The 16,677-nt window shown below is 42.1% G+C and overlaps 1 protein-coding gene across 1 annotated transcript in view; it reads left to right on the top strand.

Annotated features, from left to right (window-relative positions):
• Positions 1-14,156, top strand: part of hivep1 (HIVEP zinc finger 1) — a gene marked incomplete at its 5' end in the record, with an annotated part of 37,849 nt that extends 23,693 nt beyond the window's left edge. Inside the window, 7 exon segments of the mRNA XM_083899966.1 lie at positions 449-502; positions 3,232-9,029; positions 9,116-9,246; positions 9,366-9,541; positions 11,095-11,196; positions 11,901-12,433; positions 12,722-14,156. Of these exon segments, the coding sequence (XP_083756092.1) occupies positions 449-502; positions 3,232-9,029; positions 9,116-9,246; positions 9,366-9,541; positions 11,095-11,196; positions 11,901-12,433; positions 12,722-13,849 (7,922 nt within the window). The 3' untranslated portion in view covers positions 13,850-14,156.
• Between the last annotated feature and the right edge of the window lie 2,521 nt (positions 14,157-16,677).

The following is a 16,677-nucleotide window of genomic DNA, read 5'->3' as shown; positions in this document are numbered from 1 at the left end:
AGGTGTAAACAACATTTGAATATGCAAATTGATCAGTGGGCTTGATCGCGCTGTGATAATGAGAATGAACCCACCATATTGACTTGTTTGCAAACTCAACCTGTGTTTTATACGTTCCTCATGCTGTTATTTCTATGAGCTCAAATGGATGTGTTATTGCGTGTGTGTGTGTGAGAGAGAGTGAGAGAGAGAGCTGAACTGCCCCCTTCATGATCACACTAGTTTCCATCCTGGAATAGTTCAATCTCTCGGCGATGGAAGAAGATCTGTTTCTCATTTTTTAAAGGACCTTCATCCTGCTACAGCTGTGTGGGAAGCATCCCCAGTATCATTAGTTACATTCAGCGCTGCACGAGTCTGTCTGTGTGTGAGTGTGTGCGAGTGTGTGTGTGTGTGTGCTCGGCGCTGCTCGACTCCGCTGAAAATATCCTCTCTTTCTGTGTTGCAGATAAAATCGAAGAAGCACAGAAAGAGCTCAAAGACCCCAAAGACCCACAAAAAGGTAAGAGACATGTTTTATTTCATCAACTCCGGAAGGACTCACATGAGTTTTAAAGGGAGAAATGTGGACAATGTTTCCTCTCTTTTATTTTCTGTTAATAGTTTTAAATGCAGTTGGTGTGTGTTTATATATATATAGATATACAATATATCTATATATGTATATATATAGATATATAGATATATCTATATATATAGATATTACTTTAAATATAACTTAAATTATGGTATATTAACATTTAAATTTATTAAACTTAAAATTTAAGTGATCTTTTCATGCACTTTAATGAATGCTATGTTTAAACCTAAGTGGCATTTTATATACAGTACATACACACATATATATATATATATATATATATATACATGTGTATATATGCATATATATATACATCTATATATATAGATATATATAGATTATATATGTATGTATATATATATATATATATACATATATATATATATGTATATATATATATATATATATATACATATATATATATGTATATATATATATACACAAATCCTCAATCAATCCTCCAGACAATCTTCTGTCCTTAGACCCTCAAACAGGCTGAGGAAAAACTACCAAGGAAAAAGAAAGAGGTCAGCTGAGCTCATGTCTCTACATTGTCCTTAAAAAACAAAAACAAAACAACACAAATACACACCCAGCATATTTGCAAAGTTTGATTGAATCACCATTGTAAACAAACTTGGGTGGAGACACTAAATAGAAACAGAGTGCATTTAAGAATATCTCAGTCTTAACGTACTCAGGTCCTGATGTCCCCACCTGTCATTCAAAGGATAATCCGCTCAACAGCCACTTAAACAAAAAAGAACTTCACTATGTCAATGACTGGAACACTGAGGAAAAGGTCTTTGGTTTATAATAAAAAATTATATGTTCATGTAGTAATGGAATTTAAAAACGTGTCATTGTGTGCAGGGGAGGAAAAAAAAATCAAGATCATTTGCTGATTAGAGTCATTTTATTTCATCTGGAAATAGCCGAAGCAGATTTTTCTAACAATAGAAGTAAGACGTTGACAAATGTTGTTTGTTTTCAAAGCAGTGTTTATGATGGAAAACCTGTGAGGTCATGGAATCTTGCACGTTTGTCCAAGCAGTGCGGAGAAAGAACTAATCCCTTTCCCATGTATTTTAACATCTTATTAGAGGGGGTTATTTTAGAAGAAATCCGAGGGTTTGTTTAGAGAGCATTTTGCGTGCCTCTTCTAAAGCCTCGCTGGTTGCATGTTTGCATGCAGAATGGATTAACCTATGTTAAGACAAGGAATCCTGAGTACATCTCAGGAAATACCCGCGCAAGCCAGGAAAGTGTGACAGGGCAGCCTGAGTCAGTACTGCACACATGAAAGAACACCATGGTATGGGTGTGCCCATTTAGAAACAGAGCTGCATTATTATTATTAGTTATTGGAATGCAGTGTTGAATGCATGCATAGTTTCTCGTAATTGTCAGAAACATTGCGACAATCATTCTCATGATCAACCAAGCCCTCATAGGTCAACATATCCAGAAAGCAAAGGAGGGAAAACTGGTTGTTTACTTATGTAAGTAATGGAGCGCGAGTCTCTATGATGTTAGTCACTGAGCACATAAATAAAATGGAGGGTGGCGTGTCAAAACTAGCACAGTAATTTAATTTTTTAGAACCTTTTTTGGCCTTATGAAATTGCTGAACACATACCACATTAACAGAACAACTTATTGTAAAAGTATGTTAGAATTAGTGACATCTAGTGGTGAGACTGCAGACCGTATCAAACTGTGGACTCTTCCGCTTAACCCTCCCTTTTCCAAGCGTGTCAGGGAACTGTGGTGGCCTTCAAACATCAGAAAGGATCTTGTACTTATTAAGCTTCTGCTTCAAAATGTGCTTTAGCTGCTTTGTGTGCTGTAAACGTATGACAGCGTAAGATGACGACCACCATAAAGCAAGGCCCTTGCCTTAAGTTCATACTAAAAGCTTTTTTAAAGCAACAAAATGTCATTATTTAAATTTTGAAGGGATTATACACTTACAAAAAAATACTTTTGGGTTTTGTATGAAATATCTGTTACTAAACAAATGCTCAATGATCTTTTAGCAAAGCATCTGAATTAAATTTCCCTGAAGTGAACTCTAAATGCAAATTAGGAATGAAAGTTGAATACATACTCAAGTTTAAAAAGTTATACAGTGAACTACTAAAACCAATATAGCTAAGGATGTAATGTGTGTACAGTTTCACTCAATTAGGGCTGCAGCTAACGATTATTTTCATAATTGATTAATCTGTTGATTATTTTCTCGATTAATCAAGTTATCATTTGGTCCAGAAAATGTTGATCAGAGTTCTGTTTGTCCAAAATACAAAAAAATATTCAGTTTTAATGATTTCTTTGTTACATGGAGCAAAGAAACCACAACATATTCACATTTAAGAAGCTGAAAATCTGAAAACTTGTTTTAATTCCTTAATGACACTCAAACCAATAATCGATTATCAAAATAGATGATGATTAATTTATTAATAATCGATTAATCAAGTAGTTGTTTCAGCCCTACATTAAATTCTCCAAATGTTCATTTTAGTAATATGCCAATAATGCAAATCTATTTTTTTTTCGCTCTCAGCAGAAATTGTCATTCTGCAAGGAAACTTCTGACATTGTACCAGTTCTTCTTTTTTTCTCATTATTGTGTCTTTTCTCCACAGGAATATCTGACATCAGTCGCAGAAATGTAGATAACATTAAAGGCTTGAAGAGGAAAAAGGTTGTTGCAGAGAATCAGCTCAAGAAAATTCCCAAATCCCCCGTGAAGAAGCCCCTGCAGTCAAAAACATCTGAAACTGCGCTCCGCGGAGCATCGTCCAAGGAATCTACACCTTCTTGCTCTTCCTCCTCAAACAGTCCTACCCACAGTTGTTCACCCAGTGGGAGAAGAGACCCACAGAATGACTCACCAGTTGCAGCTTCCCCTGATGAGGGGTCATCTTCAGCTGATGCTGAAGGGCTAAAGCAAGAAGAGACATCGTCAAGTCAACCATCACCTGAGCACACTGGTGTCCAGGAAGGCTCTGTAATTGCTGCCAAGGTGTCTCATCCCAAAGACATCAAGAACCAAGACCCCAGCCTTGAAGGAGATCCATACCAGAGCAGTGCTCCACTCGATGTTCTACTTAAAGCCATGGAGCCTGACTTAAGTACACTTGCTGAGAGGAAAAACACTTTGCAGGTCACAGCCATTGGAAAACCAGCTCCCACCCTTCAAGCTCAGTCCGGTGATGATTTATGTAGAATGCCGGCTGTCAATGTTGGTCTCCAGACCCAACCTTCCCATATGCAGACTTACTACATTGACAAACAAGGCAACTTTATTGGCATTGCAGCACCATTACAGGGGAGTGTGCAAGCAGCTACACAGGGTACGCCAATGCAGTCATCTTCACTGGTTACACCACAATTCATGCCTGTTGCTTCAAATCCAGAAAAGTCTGCCTTGCACATGAGCTTTAATGCTGGACCAGCCACTATAACTCATGCACCTGTTCCCTCGGGTTCCAATTCTTTGCCACAAAGCCAACCACCTGTTGTGCAGACATGCCAGTCCCTCTCAGCAAGTGTTCCCAGCACCATTCAGGTCCCTGTCACACCTGGTAGTAACCAAGTTCAAATGGCCACTGTAATGAACTTTGGTGCTGAACAGGTTTGCAAGGGCCAAAAGCCTAAAAAGCCAGGGAAATATGTGTGTGAATACTGCAAGCGGGCTTGTGCAAAACCCAGTGTGCTGCTCAAACACATCAGGTCCCACACAGGAGAACGACCATATCCCTGTGTTACTTGTGGCTTCTCATTTAAAACAAAGAGCAACTTGTACAAGCACAAGAAATCCCATGCTCATGCTATAAAACTAGGTCTCATTGCACGCTCTGAATCTGGAGGTGGGTCACTATCTCAAGAGTCTGACAAAGCCCTTGGGGCACATTCAGAGGTGGAGGAGAGCGGGGACAGTGATGAAGATGGGAGCACTGCAGACTTGGATCCTGACTCATCACAGAGTAGTGTGGCAGCTTTGTCTGAAACCAGTTTACAGAATGTAGGTACAAACCAATCAAGCCACGGGGAACTTGACTCCCCACCTACGTTTGACTTGGTCAAACCGGCACCTGGCCAGAAGTGTCATGAGACCAAGGTGACTGCTGCACTTCCAAAAGTTGTTGTTTACCCAGTGAACGTCTCTCCTCTGAGGGCAGATAGCCCGAGAGTTACAGGTGCAGCACCAGAACAAGCAGCTGCACAACGCCAACGAGACTTCCAGACTGCCAATCTGAGATCAAGCATCACAGTCCTGTCCTCTCTGAAAGAGGTGGATGGTCCAAATCCCTCACTAGATACTGTGAGTGAAGATGAAGACCAGCAGTGCAAGTCTCCACTGTTAGGTGGACACGCTCAGCTTCAGAGACAACAAGCAACAGATTTCTCTCAACAGCAACAAGCTAAGTGTCTGCTTAGTCCACGCAGTTTGGGAAGTACAGATTCTGGCTACTTCTCACGCTCTGAAAGTGCTGACCAGGCCATGAGTCCACCTAGTCCTTTTGTCAAGATAACTCCACCAGTAGACATTGACATTGTCAAGAATGCTCTTCCAAATATCCCACCTGTGGTTGCCACAGTTATGCATGTAGCAGCTGACCAAAAGCCACGGGCCACAGGTGGACAAATGCGTCCACCACTAGAAGTCAAAGCACTGTCTCTGGAGGAGCGAATTTCAAAGTTGATATCTGATAATGAAGCAGTAGTTGACAACAAGCAGCTGGATAGTGTAAAGCCAAGGAGGACATCTCTTTCAAGGAGAGGAAGCATTGACTCCCCTAAATCATACATATTTAAAGACTCTTTTCAGTTTGATCTTAAACCAATGGGAAGAAGATCAAGTTCCAGTTCAGACATTCCCAAGTCCCCATTCACCCCCACAGATAAATCTAAGCCAGTATTCCTTCTGTCTGTACCGTCTCAATACCCACCAATGGATTGCTTGCCAATTACAAGGAGTAACTCTGTGCCTACTACACCTGGACACTCTGCATTTCCTGTTAATGTCCCTCCCCTTCCTCACCCTTTGCGAATTTGTCAGTCATTTGATGAGAAAATTAGTACATTGCATGATGATGTATTTTCATCAGCCCCATCAACCCCAAATCCAGCAATACATTCTCGTACATTAGTTAGGCAAGCAGCAGTGGAAGACTTTTCTACAAGTGAAGGACATGGCCTACCTACAGTTCGCTCCATGGATGAGGGCTATCACGGTTCAAGCAGTAACACTGAAGTAATTCAAAGAAGCAGATCATTTGAGTACAGTCAGGACAGAAACAGAAAGCCTCTGCAGAACAAAGGCACAATGTACGAGTGTGAAACCTGTCGTAACCGGTACAGAAAGTTGGAGAACTTTGAAACTCATAAAAAGTTCTATTGTTCTGAGCTTCATGGGCCAAAAAACAAGCCACATGCTGTTAAAGAAACAGATCAAGATGTTTTCCTTGTTAACATGCAGCAGCCTGTAGTCCCGAGATCAACTAGTGGCTCAGGAATAATTGACCAACAGACGTCGATTAGAAAAAGAAGGATAATGAAAAGTGTTGGGGATGAGGATGATCAGTCACCAACTGACACCATTCCACCCTGCCCCGTTGCTTTTGAGCTACCAACAGCTCTGGCAAGTCAGACTTTTTCTCAGCATGCTGTAATAGTAGATATACAGCCCAAAAACAATCCGACAAATCTACCTCAGATTCAGCTGATAGCAAGAGGTATGAATGCTTCAGATTCCAGACTGTCACCAATACGAGAGACCCAGATCAGTACCTCAACTAAAGGAGAGATGCAAAGACAAGGCAGCGGTACATCAGTCATCAGACACACCAACTCTCTGAGTAGACCCAATTCATTTGAAACAGAGTCTATTGATAGGGCCTCTCCTGTTGATATTATGGAGAAGGATACCCTGAACAAGCCCAAAACGGATGCAATATTAAATGTCTCAGCTGACAAATTTCACGAAGAAACATCCAAACCCAAGAGTACTGACTATGGAAAACAAATGAAGGACCAATGCACTGACTGCACAGTAGCAGCAGGGGAAAACTCTACTCCTGTCCATCAGTCACGTTTGGTTCGTCAAAATAATATACAGGTTCCTGAGATTCTGGTCACAGAGGAGCCTGACAGAGAGCATGAAACACAGACATCTGAGCCAGTGGAAAAACCCACCGATCAGTTCAATTGGCCTCAGCGAAGTGAGAGTTTGTCAAAGTTGCCAGCAGAGAAACTACCACCTAAAAAGAAAAGAATTCGTCTTGCTCAAATGGACCAGTCTTCAGGTGAATCAAGTTTTGAGTCAAGCCTCTCAAGGAGCCTCAGCCGGGACAGTAGCCTGTCTCGTTGCTCCAGTGTCTCAGCCTCATTTGACAGAGATGAGCCATCTCGATCAGAGAGTCCATCTAGAGGGGAATGTGTTGGCAAAATTCCAGAGCCTCAAGGTTTGCCAATAGCCTTCAACACCCTTGGTGTTCCTGGAATGATGAGACGTGCTGCATCCGAACAGATCACTTGTACTCAACCTTCTGTGGAGATTTCATGTGATTATCGCAGCAAGTCTTTTGACTGTGGCAATGTTTCACCTAGCAGATCACTGTCGCCTGTTGGCCAGCCAAAAAGTGGAAATGTCACCCAAGTTGCCCAGGTGCCACTTATTGAAAGGAGGCGAGGGCCATTAGTTCGACAGATGTCTTTAAAAATCGGCCCAGAGAGTCAGCCACCTGCAAGGAAAACAGTTTTACCCCTTGATAAACCTCCCATGACAAATGTTAGCTCTTTAGCGCAGAACAGAGCCCATCAGATTCACATTGCCAATAGTCGCCCCGTGGCTCAGCCTTTTATCCTGCACAGTGGTGAAACACCCTTGCAAAAGAATGAGCAAATGGTGCAATGCATTAATTTGGGCAATCCAACTCAGCAGCCTCAAGTCCATGGCCTTCCACACCCTTGGCATCAAATATCAAGGGTTCGAATATGCCAAAAGATCCAACAACCGACAAAACAGATTTTAATTTGTCACGAGAATGTCCAAAATAAAGCCACTGATTCTGAAGAAAAGAAAAGTTTTGTGCCCAAATACCAACTGCAGTGTCCGGCTATAAGATCAAGCCAAACATTTTCATTCTCTGGCACACAGGGAAATCAGATAGCCATGCCAGTTTTAACAATACCAATTTCCAGTACTATTTTGAGCATGTCAAATTCGGCACAGATAATCCAAAATGTTTATGTTGCGCAACCAAATCAACAGACCTCTGAGATTAAGACACAAACCGTAGTTCTGTCCCGTGAACAGCAAAGAAACCCATTTGATCAGACGCAAGCAGGTGCTTTACCATTGCCACAGATCCTGATAACTCATGAGCAGATGCAACCTGCTCCTTCTGTGTCTAGTAAAAACAGCCTCTCATCCTCACACTGTGTGGATAGTGATTGTCATGCTGTATCGGCTGCAAAGAAGGACTGGATTCAAACTAAAACAGTCAACACTCACAGCCACATTGGAGAACGAGCACCTTCTCATGGGTCTTTACACTGCACTCAGAAACTGGCATCGGTGACTCTGTGTCCACAGCAGGAACCCACTGCTTCAAGTAAACGAATGCTCTCACCTGCCAACAGCTTAGACATCTACATGGAGAAGCACCAGAAAAGGGCCAAGGATGAGCATGGTGTGGCCTGTCTCACCGATGGCCGTTCAGTCAACTATCTCAATTCCAAGATGTCAGAAGTAACGCGACAGCGGAAGTTTACGCTTGTGAGGCAGGTTTGCACTACCGAACCAGCAGACAGTCCCATTGAAACTGAGGCTCCATCATTGCCCGAGATAAAAACAGATGAAGTGAAGGATTCTGAGGCGACTGATGATGTCAAGCCTATGTCACCTGACAGTCCTGGGTTGGACAAAAACACATGCACTGTTATTCAAGAGGCAGGCCCTGCTATGAATACTACACCTGGCAGCCAGAGCGTCTGCACACAGGTTAATGACAGGCTGAGGCCCCAAGAGAAAGCTGAGGAACAGAGGTGGACCCCTGCTAAATCCCCTATTAAGCCTTCAAGTTTCTATGGGGGTCAGGTGAAACTGACCACGTCTGTGTCTGTGGTCAACACAAAAGACAGTCACCGCTTGTCTTTCCCAAGCCTGAAGACTTCGACCACATTCACGTGGTGTTTCTTAATGAAGAGGAAACCTCTTCACGTTCCACAGACTGACCTGAAGACGTCAGCATATGCTGCCTGGACAGTGAGCCCCAATAATCCTAACCCACTCGGGTTGCCAACCAAAGTGGTCATGTCTCTGTTTGACTCCAAGCAGAGCTCCAAGAAAATACACTACACCTCAGCCATAAGAACAAATGGAAAATCCGATTTCCTGTCTTATTCAGGGAAGCTGAAAGATATCATGCCAAGGGTAAGAACTACATTTCTTCCACTATTTGTTATGCTTACTCTCAATTAATAAATAATTGACTTAAAATAATAAACTTATTTCTCCAGGTGACAATAACCCAGCGATCTGTATCAGCTGAAACCAGAGGAAAAGTGCAATCAGAAAATCAAACCAGCAATGACTCGGACAAGGACTTGTCTAAAACGGAGCCAAGACGAGTGAAAATATTTGATGGCGGGTATGATTAAAAACAATTTAAAAAATCTGATTAATTCCCTTTATTACTTGTGGGAATTGTATTTCCTCTGCTCTATATGTTTGTGTTCTATCTCATGTGCCTCTCTTGCAAACCCACAGATTCAAATCTAACGAAGAGTACGTGTACGTGCGGGGGCGTGGCCGCGGTAAATACATCTGCGAGGAATGTGGAATCCGCTGTAAGAAGCCCAGCATGCTGCGGAAACACATCCGCACCCACTCCGACGTGCGGCCGTACCACTGTGTTCAGTGCAACTTTTCCTTCAAAACTAAAGGTCAGCACTCACGACGGGACGCTTTAAAACCAAACCCACAATTTATCTGCTTGTGAAAATGATGTACACATAAGACGGCCCTTGTCACTTCCTGTTTTTAAACTCGTCTTTTCTTCTTTGTCGTCAAATCAGTGTGAGTTGTGCTTTGTACGTCCTATGTTTTTGTTCTCACTTAGTGTGTGGGTGTGAGTTTGTGTTTTTTAAATGTTTGCTTTATTACTATTGTTTAATAGGTTGTTTTAAATGTGCTTAACCCTTTAACACCTAATCCTCAAAATGTCAGTCTGGACTTTTTTTTTTTTTTTTGCTTATTTTAACCAGAAAAGGGCCAGAAAATGTCCTGTGAGTAAGTGCTTTTGCCCATTTTTCCAGAATAATGTTCACTATCTGGCAGTTATTTATAGTTTATCGCATTTTAAAATAGTGTATCCGCAATTTAAAATGAAGAAAACCAAAAGGTGTTATTAAAAAACGCTGTAGTTGTACATGAACACCAGATTTTGCGCGTTAAATTAGAATTTAGAGCAGTGTAAAACATATATTAAATAACATTGTTTAAGTTTTTGTCTCAATGTCCAAAAATAGGCCAAAAAATGGAAACTATGTACTTGCGTTTTTCCAACTCTTTCCTCACTGGTGACGAAGACACTGATTGCGATTGAAATAAATGTAAAAATCTTCGCGTAATTACGGTAATGCAAAGAGTTTATACATTTTAATAGAAGTATAGGGCTGCAGTTTGCTGAGTTATTAGTTGAGTCATTGATCCCACACTATTGTTTTACTGTTTCTGCTGTTTTTTTGGTCACTCTCACATGTTTAAGCCAATTTAGTCAATGAATTCATGAAAACGTTTACCCCATTCAGGACATTCCTGCTTCGATGTTGTGCTTGTGCTATGTTACACTTTTTGAAATATAAAAATGTTTTCTGCCTCTTTTGCCTTAGTTACCAAAAATAGTGTAATGACGAGTAAAGCGAAAGTTGGAATTACTCATTTCATTTCAGTCACAATTTTCAATTCTTTGGTTCGTAGTCTGACTCATGTCATGTTAAGAATTGTAAAAGTAATGTTTGCCAAACCTCAGAATTACAACATCCTGAGATGCTGTTGTTGTCTGCAAATCAAATACTGACATTGAAGAACATAACATTCCACAGAAAAAAAATAAAATAAAAAAATCTATTATAATTATTATATATAATAATAGGTAATCGTTTTAGTCATTGATTATTATTTATTGAATGAAGACTTGAGCAGCTGCATTTCACTCCATCCTTTAGAAGTTAAGTTATAAAATTAATGATGTTTAACCATCTCTTAAGGCAAGACTGTATGATTCACCGTTCTTTATCGAACTCGCCTACCCACGCGACACTGCAGCACAGCACTTGGTGTCAGAGCAGCCCACGTTCATTTAAAAATGTCTTTATCAGTTACTCACCCTGTATGTACAGCCTGACCAAGGACTGTATTCTCTTACATAAACTCCTTCTGTGCTATTGTTCGAGCTCTACCCACCCATAAGACCTTACTGCCTCTGTTTTCGCAGGAAATCTGACCAAGCACATGAAATCCAAGGCCCACAGTAGGAAATGCATGGAGATGGGGCTGCCTGAGGGTCTGGTTGAGGATCAGGATGCAGAGGATTCTGGTACAGTGCTTCATCACTCATGCTTTGCTTTAGAGGGAAATACAAAGGGATCAGTTATTGCTTTAAATCCATGGCTTATCAACCAAAACATTAGGGTGTCATTAACAATATGTTGTTCGATATTTCATAGATTTAATTGATCTGTTTTGGCGAGAACGACAGAATTACCCCTCTTTGAAGAGTTTTTCTCTTCATGACACACGATTCTGTGCAAAACAAGGAATTGTCCCCCGCTTGTGCTCTGTTGCTATGTCGATCAGTAGCTTCGCTACGGTCTAATTAAAAATGCAGCTTCTTCCTCTGTTAACTCAAAGCACATGTGGGCAGCATTCACAGCATTTAGAAAGAGGAAATTGCAGCATCTAATTTTAGAAGGGAAAAAAGAGCGAGAAGCTGCCTGAAACCATTCTATAGTCCCAGTCTCTCAGAGCATATTTGTTTTTCCTCCTCTATCTGTGATGGAGCTGCGGGCTGTGTGTGTGTGTGTGTGCGGTGGTTGAGGGTGTGAAACACTGTTACTGCAGCATTAACACACATCACAGGTGTGTGTTAATGCTGCAGTTTCCTCGTTGTAGCCAACAAATCTTTAATGAATGAAAGAGGGTGCATAGGTGTGACAGTGAGTCTCTCCTTTCATAGTAACTGTGGTGACTCATACTGCTAAGAATAGACTTCCCTCTGACTTTTTCCCCCCTTATCTATAGGAGACCGCAGCCAGTTGAGCAGCGCTGACCGCCAGGATTCAGACGGCGACGACTCCGATGGTCCCGACGACGAGGAGAACGATGACAATGAGGAGGAAGAAGAGGACAGTCAGGCTGAGTCTGGCCTGTCGACCAACCCTTCTGTGTCTGCCAGTCCACAGCACATCCCGTCCAGAGAGGCTGAGGTCCCTCCGAGCGCCCTGTTAGCCCAGATGTCAATCAGCTCAGTCTCTCTGTCTCTGTCCCAGCCTCCGGCTCCTAAATCCTACACATCAGAGTCCGAGTCTGTCCCCATGATGAGCCCAGTGTCCCTCAGCAAGCACATCTCCATCTCTGGATACTGCTACAGTCCACTGCCCCTGCCTCACTCGCCTCCGCCTGTTGCCGCCACATCTGAGTCCTACACCTCCGACACAGAGTCGGTGCACATGATGAGCCCAGTGTCACCATGCAGGCAGATGTCCATCGACTACCCAGACTTTGATGTGCCCCCGAGTCCCCCAGTCACAGGAAAGGGCTCCAGACTAGGCCAGGTGAGACCCATGTCTTCTCATTGTGTGTCTCCCCACCCTTCTGTCCTGTCCATCTATACGCTGTGAATCCTGCATGCCAGGCACTTACACAACGCTGCTTTGACTGTTCTGAGGTGAATAGTCTTATTAATACTGATTAAACTTGGTCAATATTCCAAATACTACACAGATCACATTAGTACCTTACACAACCTCTCTTCTAAGGAAAACTGAACTATTCATTTACGTCTTCTAGGATTGTGCCCTGGTTGATTTCAGATAAATGACTAACCACTTCTCTTCTCACAGGAAACCTCCACTACCCCTGCTGCTGCAGTGACCAGTGACTCAGGTGTACCAGTGGACCGCGGCACTCAGACTTCCTCCTATTCTTCTCTTGGTCTGGGGCACTTTCCTCCACAAGGACTCTCTCAAACACCAGGAGCAGGAACCCAGACCCACCTATTCAGTCATCTGCCCCTTCACTCCCAGCAGCCGTCCCGATCCTCATACAGCATGCTGCCAGTAGGTGGGATCCAGCTGGTGCCCGCCGGCCTGGCTGCTTACTCCACCTTTTTGCCACTCCAGGCTGGCCCCGTCCAGCTCACCATCCCAGCAGTGAGTGTCATTCACAGGAACACAAGCCCATTACCGGCCCCCTATACTCCCCCTCAGCCAGACGGCCTGCAGTCACAGCCACTTGTGGTCCAGGAACCAATTAGTAGTGTTCTTCCCTGCTTCCCTCTCAGGCAGGTCACTTGCCTGCAGGCTCAAACGATACAACCAGTCAATCTGGAGACGCTGAATCTCATGGGGCTGAGCAGCGCAGGCCTGACGTCCACACAGCTGCTGCCCCAGCAAGGCCTCACCCTCAACGCCACCCTCGGGCTGCAGGTTTTAGCTGCCAGCCCGACTTCCCAAAGCAGCACCTGCCCCCAGACTCACATCCCAGGTCTACAGATACTAAACATCGCTTTGCCTGCCATCATTCCCTCCCTCAGCCCTCTCTCCGCTCTCAGTCCTCTCCCTGGTTTTTCAGAGAGGCAGGGCAGCCCCGAAGCTCCAGGAGCACAGCCGTCCCAAAATGAACAAGGGCTTGGTTCTTTGCTGAGCTGCATGTTTGCTGCACCACCCGCTCCTCTGAAGGTCAGCGGCTCTCCAGGACTGACTGCAGGCAGCAGCGGAGCAGAGTTCACACAGACTGCAGAGTGGGAAGAAAAGAATAAACCCACTCCACAGCAGCAGCAGAAACAGCAGAAACGGCCTCCATCACCAGCTCCTGAGAACAAAGCAGACAGTGCTAAGGAGTCACCAGTTGAGGGAGCTAGTGATCCTGCACCTCCAAGACCACCGCTGGTGACCAGCTGGCAGAAGGTAATTGATGACTCTAATGAGGTGTCCAGTGATGATGAAGACAGACTGGTCATTGCCACCTAAAAAAAAAACTTATAAAAAACGAGTGGAAAAGCTCTTCTTCTCCTCTTTTTTAATTCTTGTCACTTTGTAAGACTGAAAACACTTTTTAGGGGGTTTGTTTCTGAACAAATTCCCTTTCAAAGCACAGATGCTGACGTTCATATTGTATGTGCAATCACATGATTATTAAATAATGATGACCAATCATTTTATTTTTACTTTCTTTGTCAGCTCCAGACATTTTGTTTTCTTTGTTTTTTTTCTTCTTTTGTACATGTTGTATAGACAATTGTGCCTTTATGGAGTTTCTTGTTTAGGAACCTGTAGATAATCCCTCATGAATCCAGTAGTTGCTTGTGTTTATTTCCAAAAAGACAAAGAAGTAAAGAAATGATGCATAACGATGGAGAAAATCTGTTTTATTTTGGAGGATTTTTGTCATTCGTAAATTTATGAAATTATAAATGTTGTACTGGTAAATGTACATTTCTATGGATTATAGGGCAATGTTTCTGTGTACAGATGTTGTGTTCAACTATTTATTATAATCCATTTAGTGCCCATTATGAGTCATAAGTCCATAGGTATGTGCATTATAGTAGCTTTACATTTATGTATCAATATTCTTAACTGTATCAGTAAAGATTTGTTTACAAACAATAATGTGGTGTCACTGTGTTTTTGGGATGTACTGAGTCTCACAGACTCTGGACTGGATCATAATGGAAAGAATTGAATCTGCAATAATTAAAAAATAATTTTCCTGCATAATAAGTGTTTTAATATTTGATCAATAATTCATGAATAACCTTTCACCACGTTGTTAACCAAGTGATCTGAAAGAGAGCAGACCGTGTCGAGAGGATTGACCAATCATAGAGCAGTTCAGAGAGGGTGGGAGGGTCCTATTGGCTGTTCTCTTACGAATGCAACTCCAGTGCCTGCAACCTCGGACTCCGAGTCAACCCACAATCTACGTGCAAAACAAGACATTGAACCATCACAATGACTGTGGAGCTGTTAAATGAAGGTGATAATCCTGCATAGTTCTGCTTTAAAAACTGCTGCCTGCTTTTCATTTGAAACTGTCAGAGTATGTTTGAGTCTGCCTCTGCATCAGTTTTCTACAAACCTCAACAGACAACAAACTGCAATATCATTGGATTGTTTTTAAACTGACAGAATAATGCATGGATTTCATGCAGTTTGTGGACAAACAATGACATTTCCTTAAACTTACTCACTTAATGGTAGGGAAGACTTACTTAATGGCAGAGATAATCCTTATTCAATCCTCAGGAGGAATCCTGCAAATCCTCTCATCATCACATCAGCACCACTTGATTAAAATTCACTTTGGCAGCCAAATGAGTGTCACTTGATTTTTTTATTTTTTTTATTTTTTTTGTGGTTTCTACAGGAATCAGAGTGAAGGGCTCACTGAGCACCATCCCATTTAAAAGGTGACTCATCCATCTACACAGTACAGATCCCATCATCATCCCCCTCATCCTCCTCCTTTTAGAGCTGGGCTAAAGTGGATGTTATAGCAAAGCAAGCAGAGACCCCTAGAGGACAAAACCTGCTCCTGCAGCAGGTTTGTCAACAACTCAGCCAACCAAACACTTTGGGCCAGCTGTTCAAAAAAATGTAATCCGGATCAAAATTATCCAGATTTGGAAATCCCATTTTTTGCTATCCAGGATCAGGTAATCCGTCTTACTTTTATTATCGTTTTTTTCAAAGCAACATTGGATGGGATCACCCTGATCCAGATACACAGTTTTCAGGATTACCAGCTATGTAAAGAACAGGTAGAAGAGCCAACAGTGGGTCACTATAAGTGTTTATTTTGAGACGAAACACAGTTTGTTATTGAAATCTGTTTGGGGCATTATTTCGTGGGGACAAGATCATTTTTATTTTTACTTTACTATACTGAAAGGCTTAATTGGTAGCCTATGTCTACATTATCACTGTAACGGCTAAACAAGTCAAGTGCAAAATATAAATAAAAGTATATAAACTAAATGACACAAATGTATTATTTGACCAATGTTATAGTTTCACTAGATTTTCTTCCTGAAATCCATCTTGAAATCCTACCCCTTGTTGGGATCAGGGTAATCCTGTTTTTTTTTTTATCAAATGATCCAAATCATACTGAAAAGTTTTGAACAACACAAACTGAAGGTTTGATCCATTTCCAAACTAGGATTGGATTACATGATCTGATCCAATTTCAGAATACTTCTTTCCCTTTTGAACAACCCATTTTCCATATTTGATCCAATCCGATAACCAAAATCCGATCAGATTACCGTTTAATTGGTTAGGGTTAGAATAACTGGCCCTTTGAAATTAAACATCAGAACAAAAGCTTCTCCATTAAAAGGTCACATACAGTCACCAGCCACTTTATTAGGTACATTATATTATTGTTGAATGTTTTGGCCGACGCAAGTTCAGGAGGAGCTCATACTGAATGTCCACTCATATGTGTGTCGCACACTTTATTGTCTATTTTCCTCTAAATGTGAACATAATTTACAAAATTGATATCCTGTTCTATTGAAGAAGAGCTGAAACTGGTGACAACATGAGTGAGAACATGAACGTATGAATCAAGTGAGGAGTAGAAGCGAATTTCCCTGTAGACTTTCACTCAAACTGACTCTTTTTTCAACCAGTAGATTTGCAACATCATCTCGCTGCAGATGGTGTCACTGTGCATCGTTCAACTATTCAGCGCACTTTACACAAGGAGATGCTGTGTGGAAGAGTAATGCAGAAAAAGCCTTTTCTCTGCACCCGCCACAAACAGAGTCGCTTTAGGTATGCTAAAGCAC

Source organism: Microchirus variegatus (assembly GCF_963457635.1).
Source record: "Microchirus variegatus genome assembly, chromosome: 13".
NCBI classification, from domain to species: domain Eukaryota; kingdom Metazoa; phylum Chordata; class Actinopteri; order Pleuronectiformes; family Soleidae; genus Microchirus; species Microchirus variegatus.
Note: the sequence above shows the minus strand (reverse complement) of the source record. Positions and strands in the feature narration are given on the sequence as shown.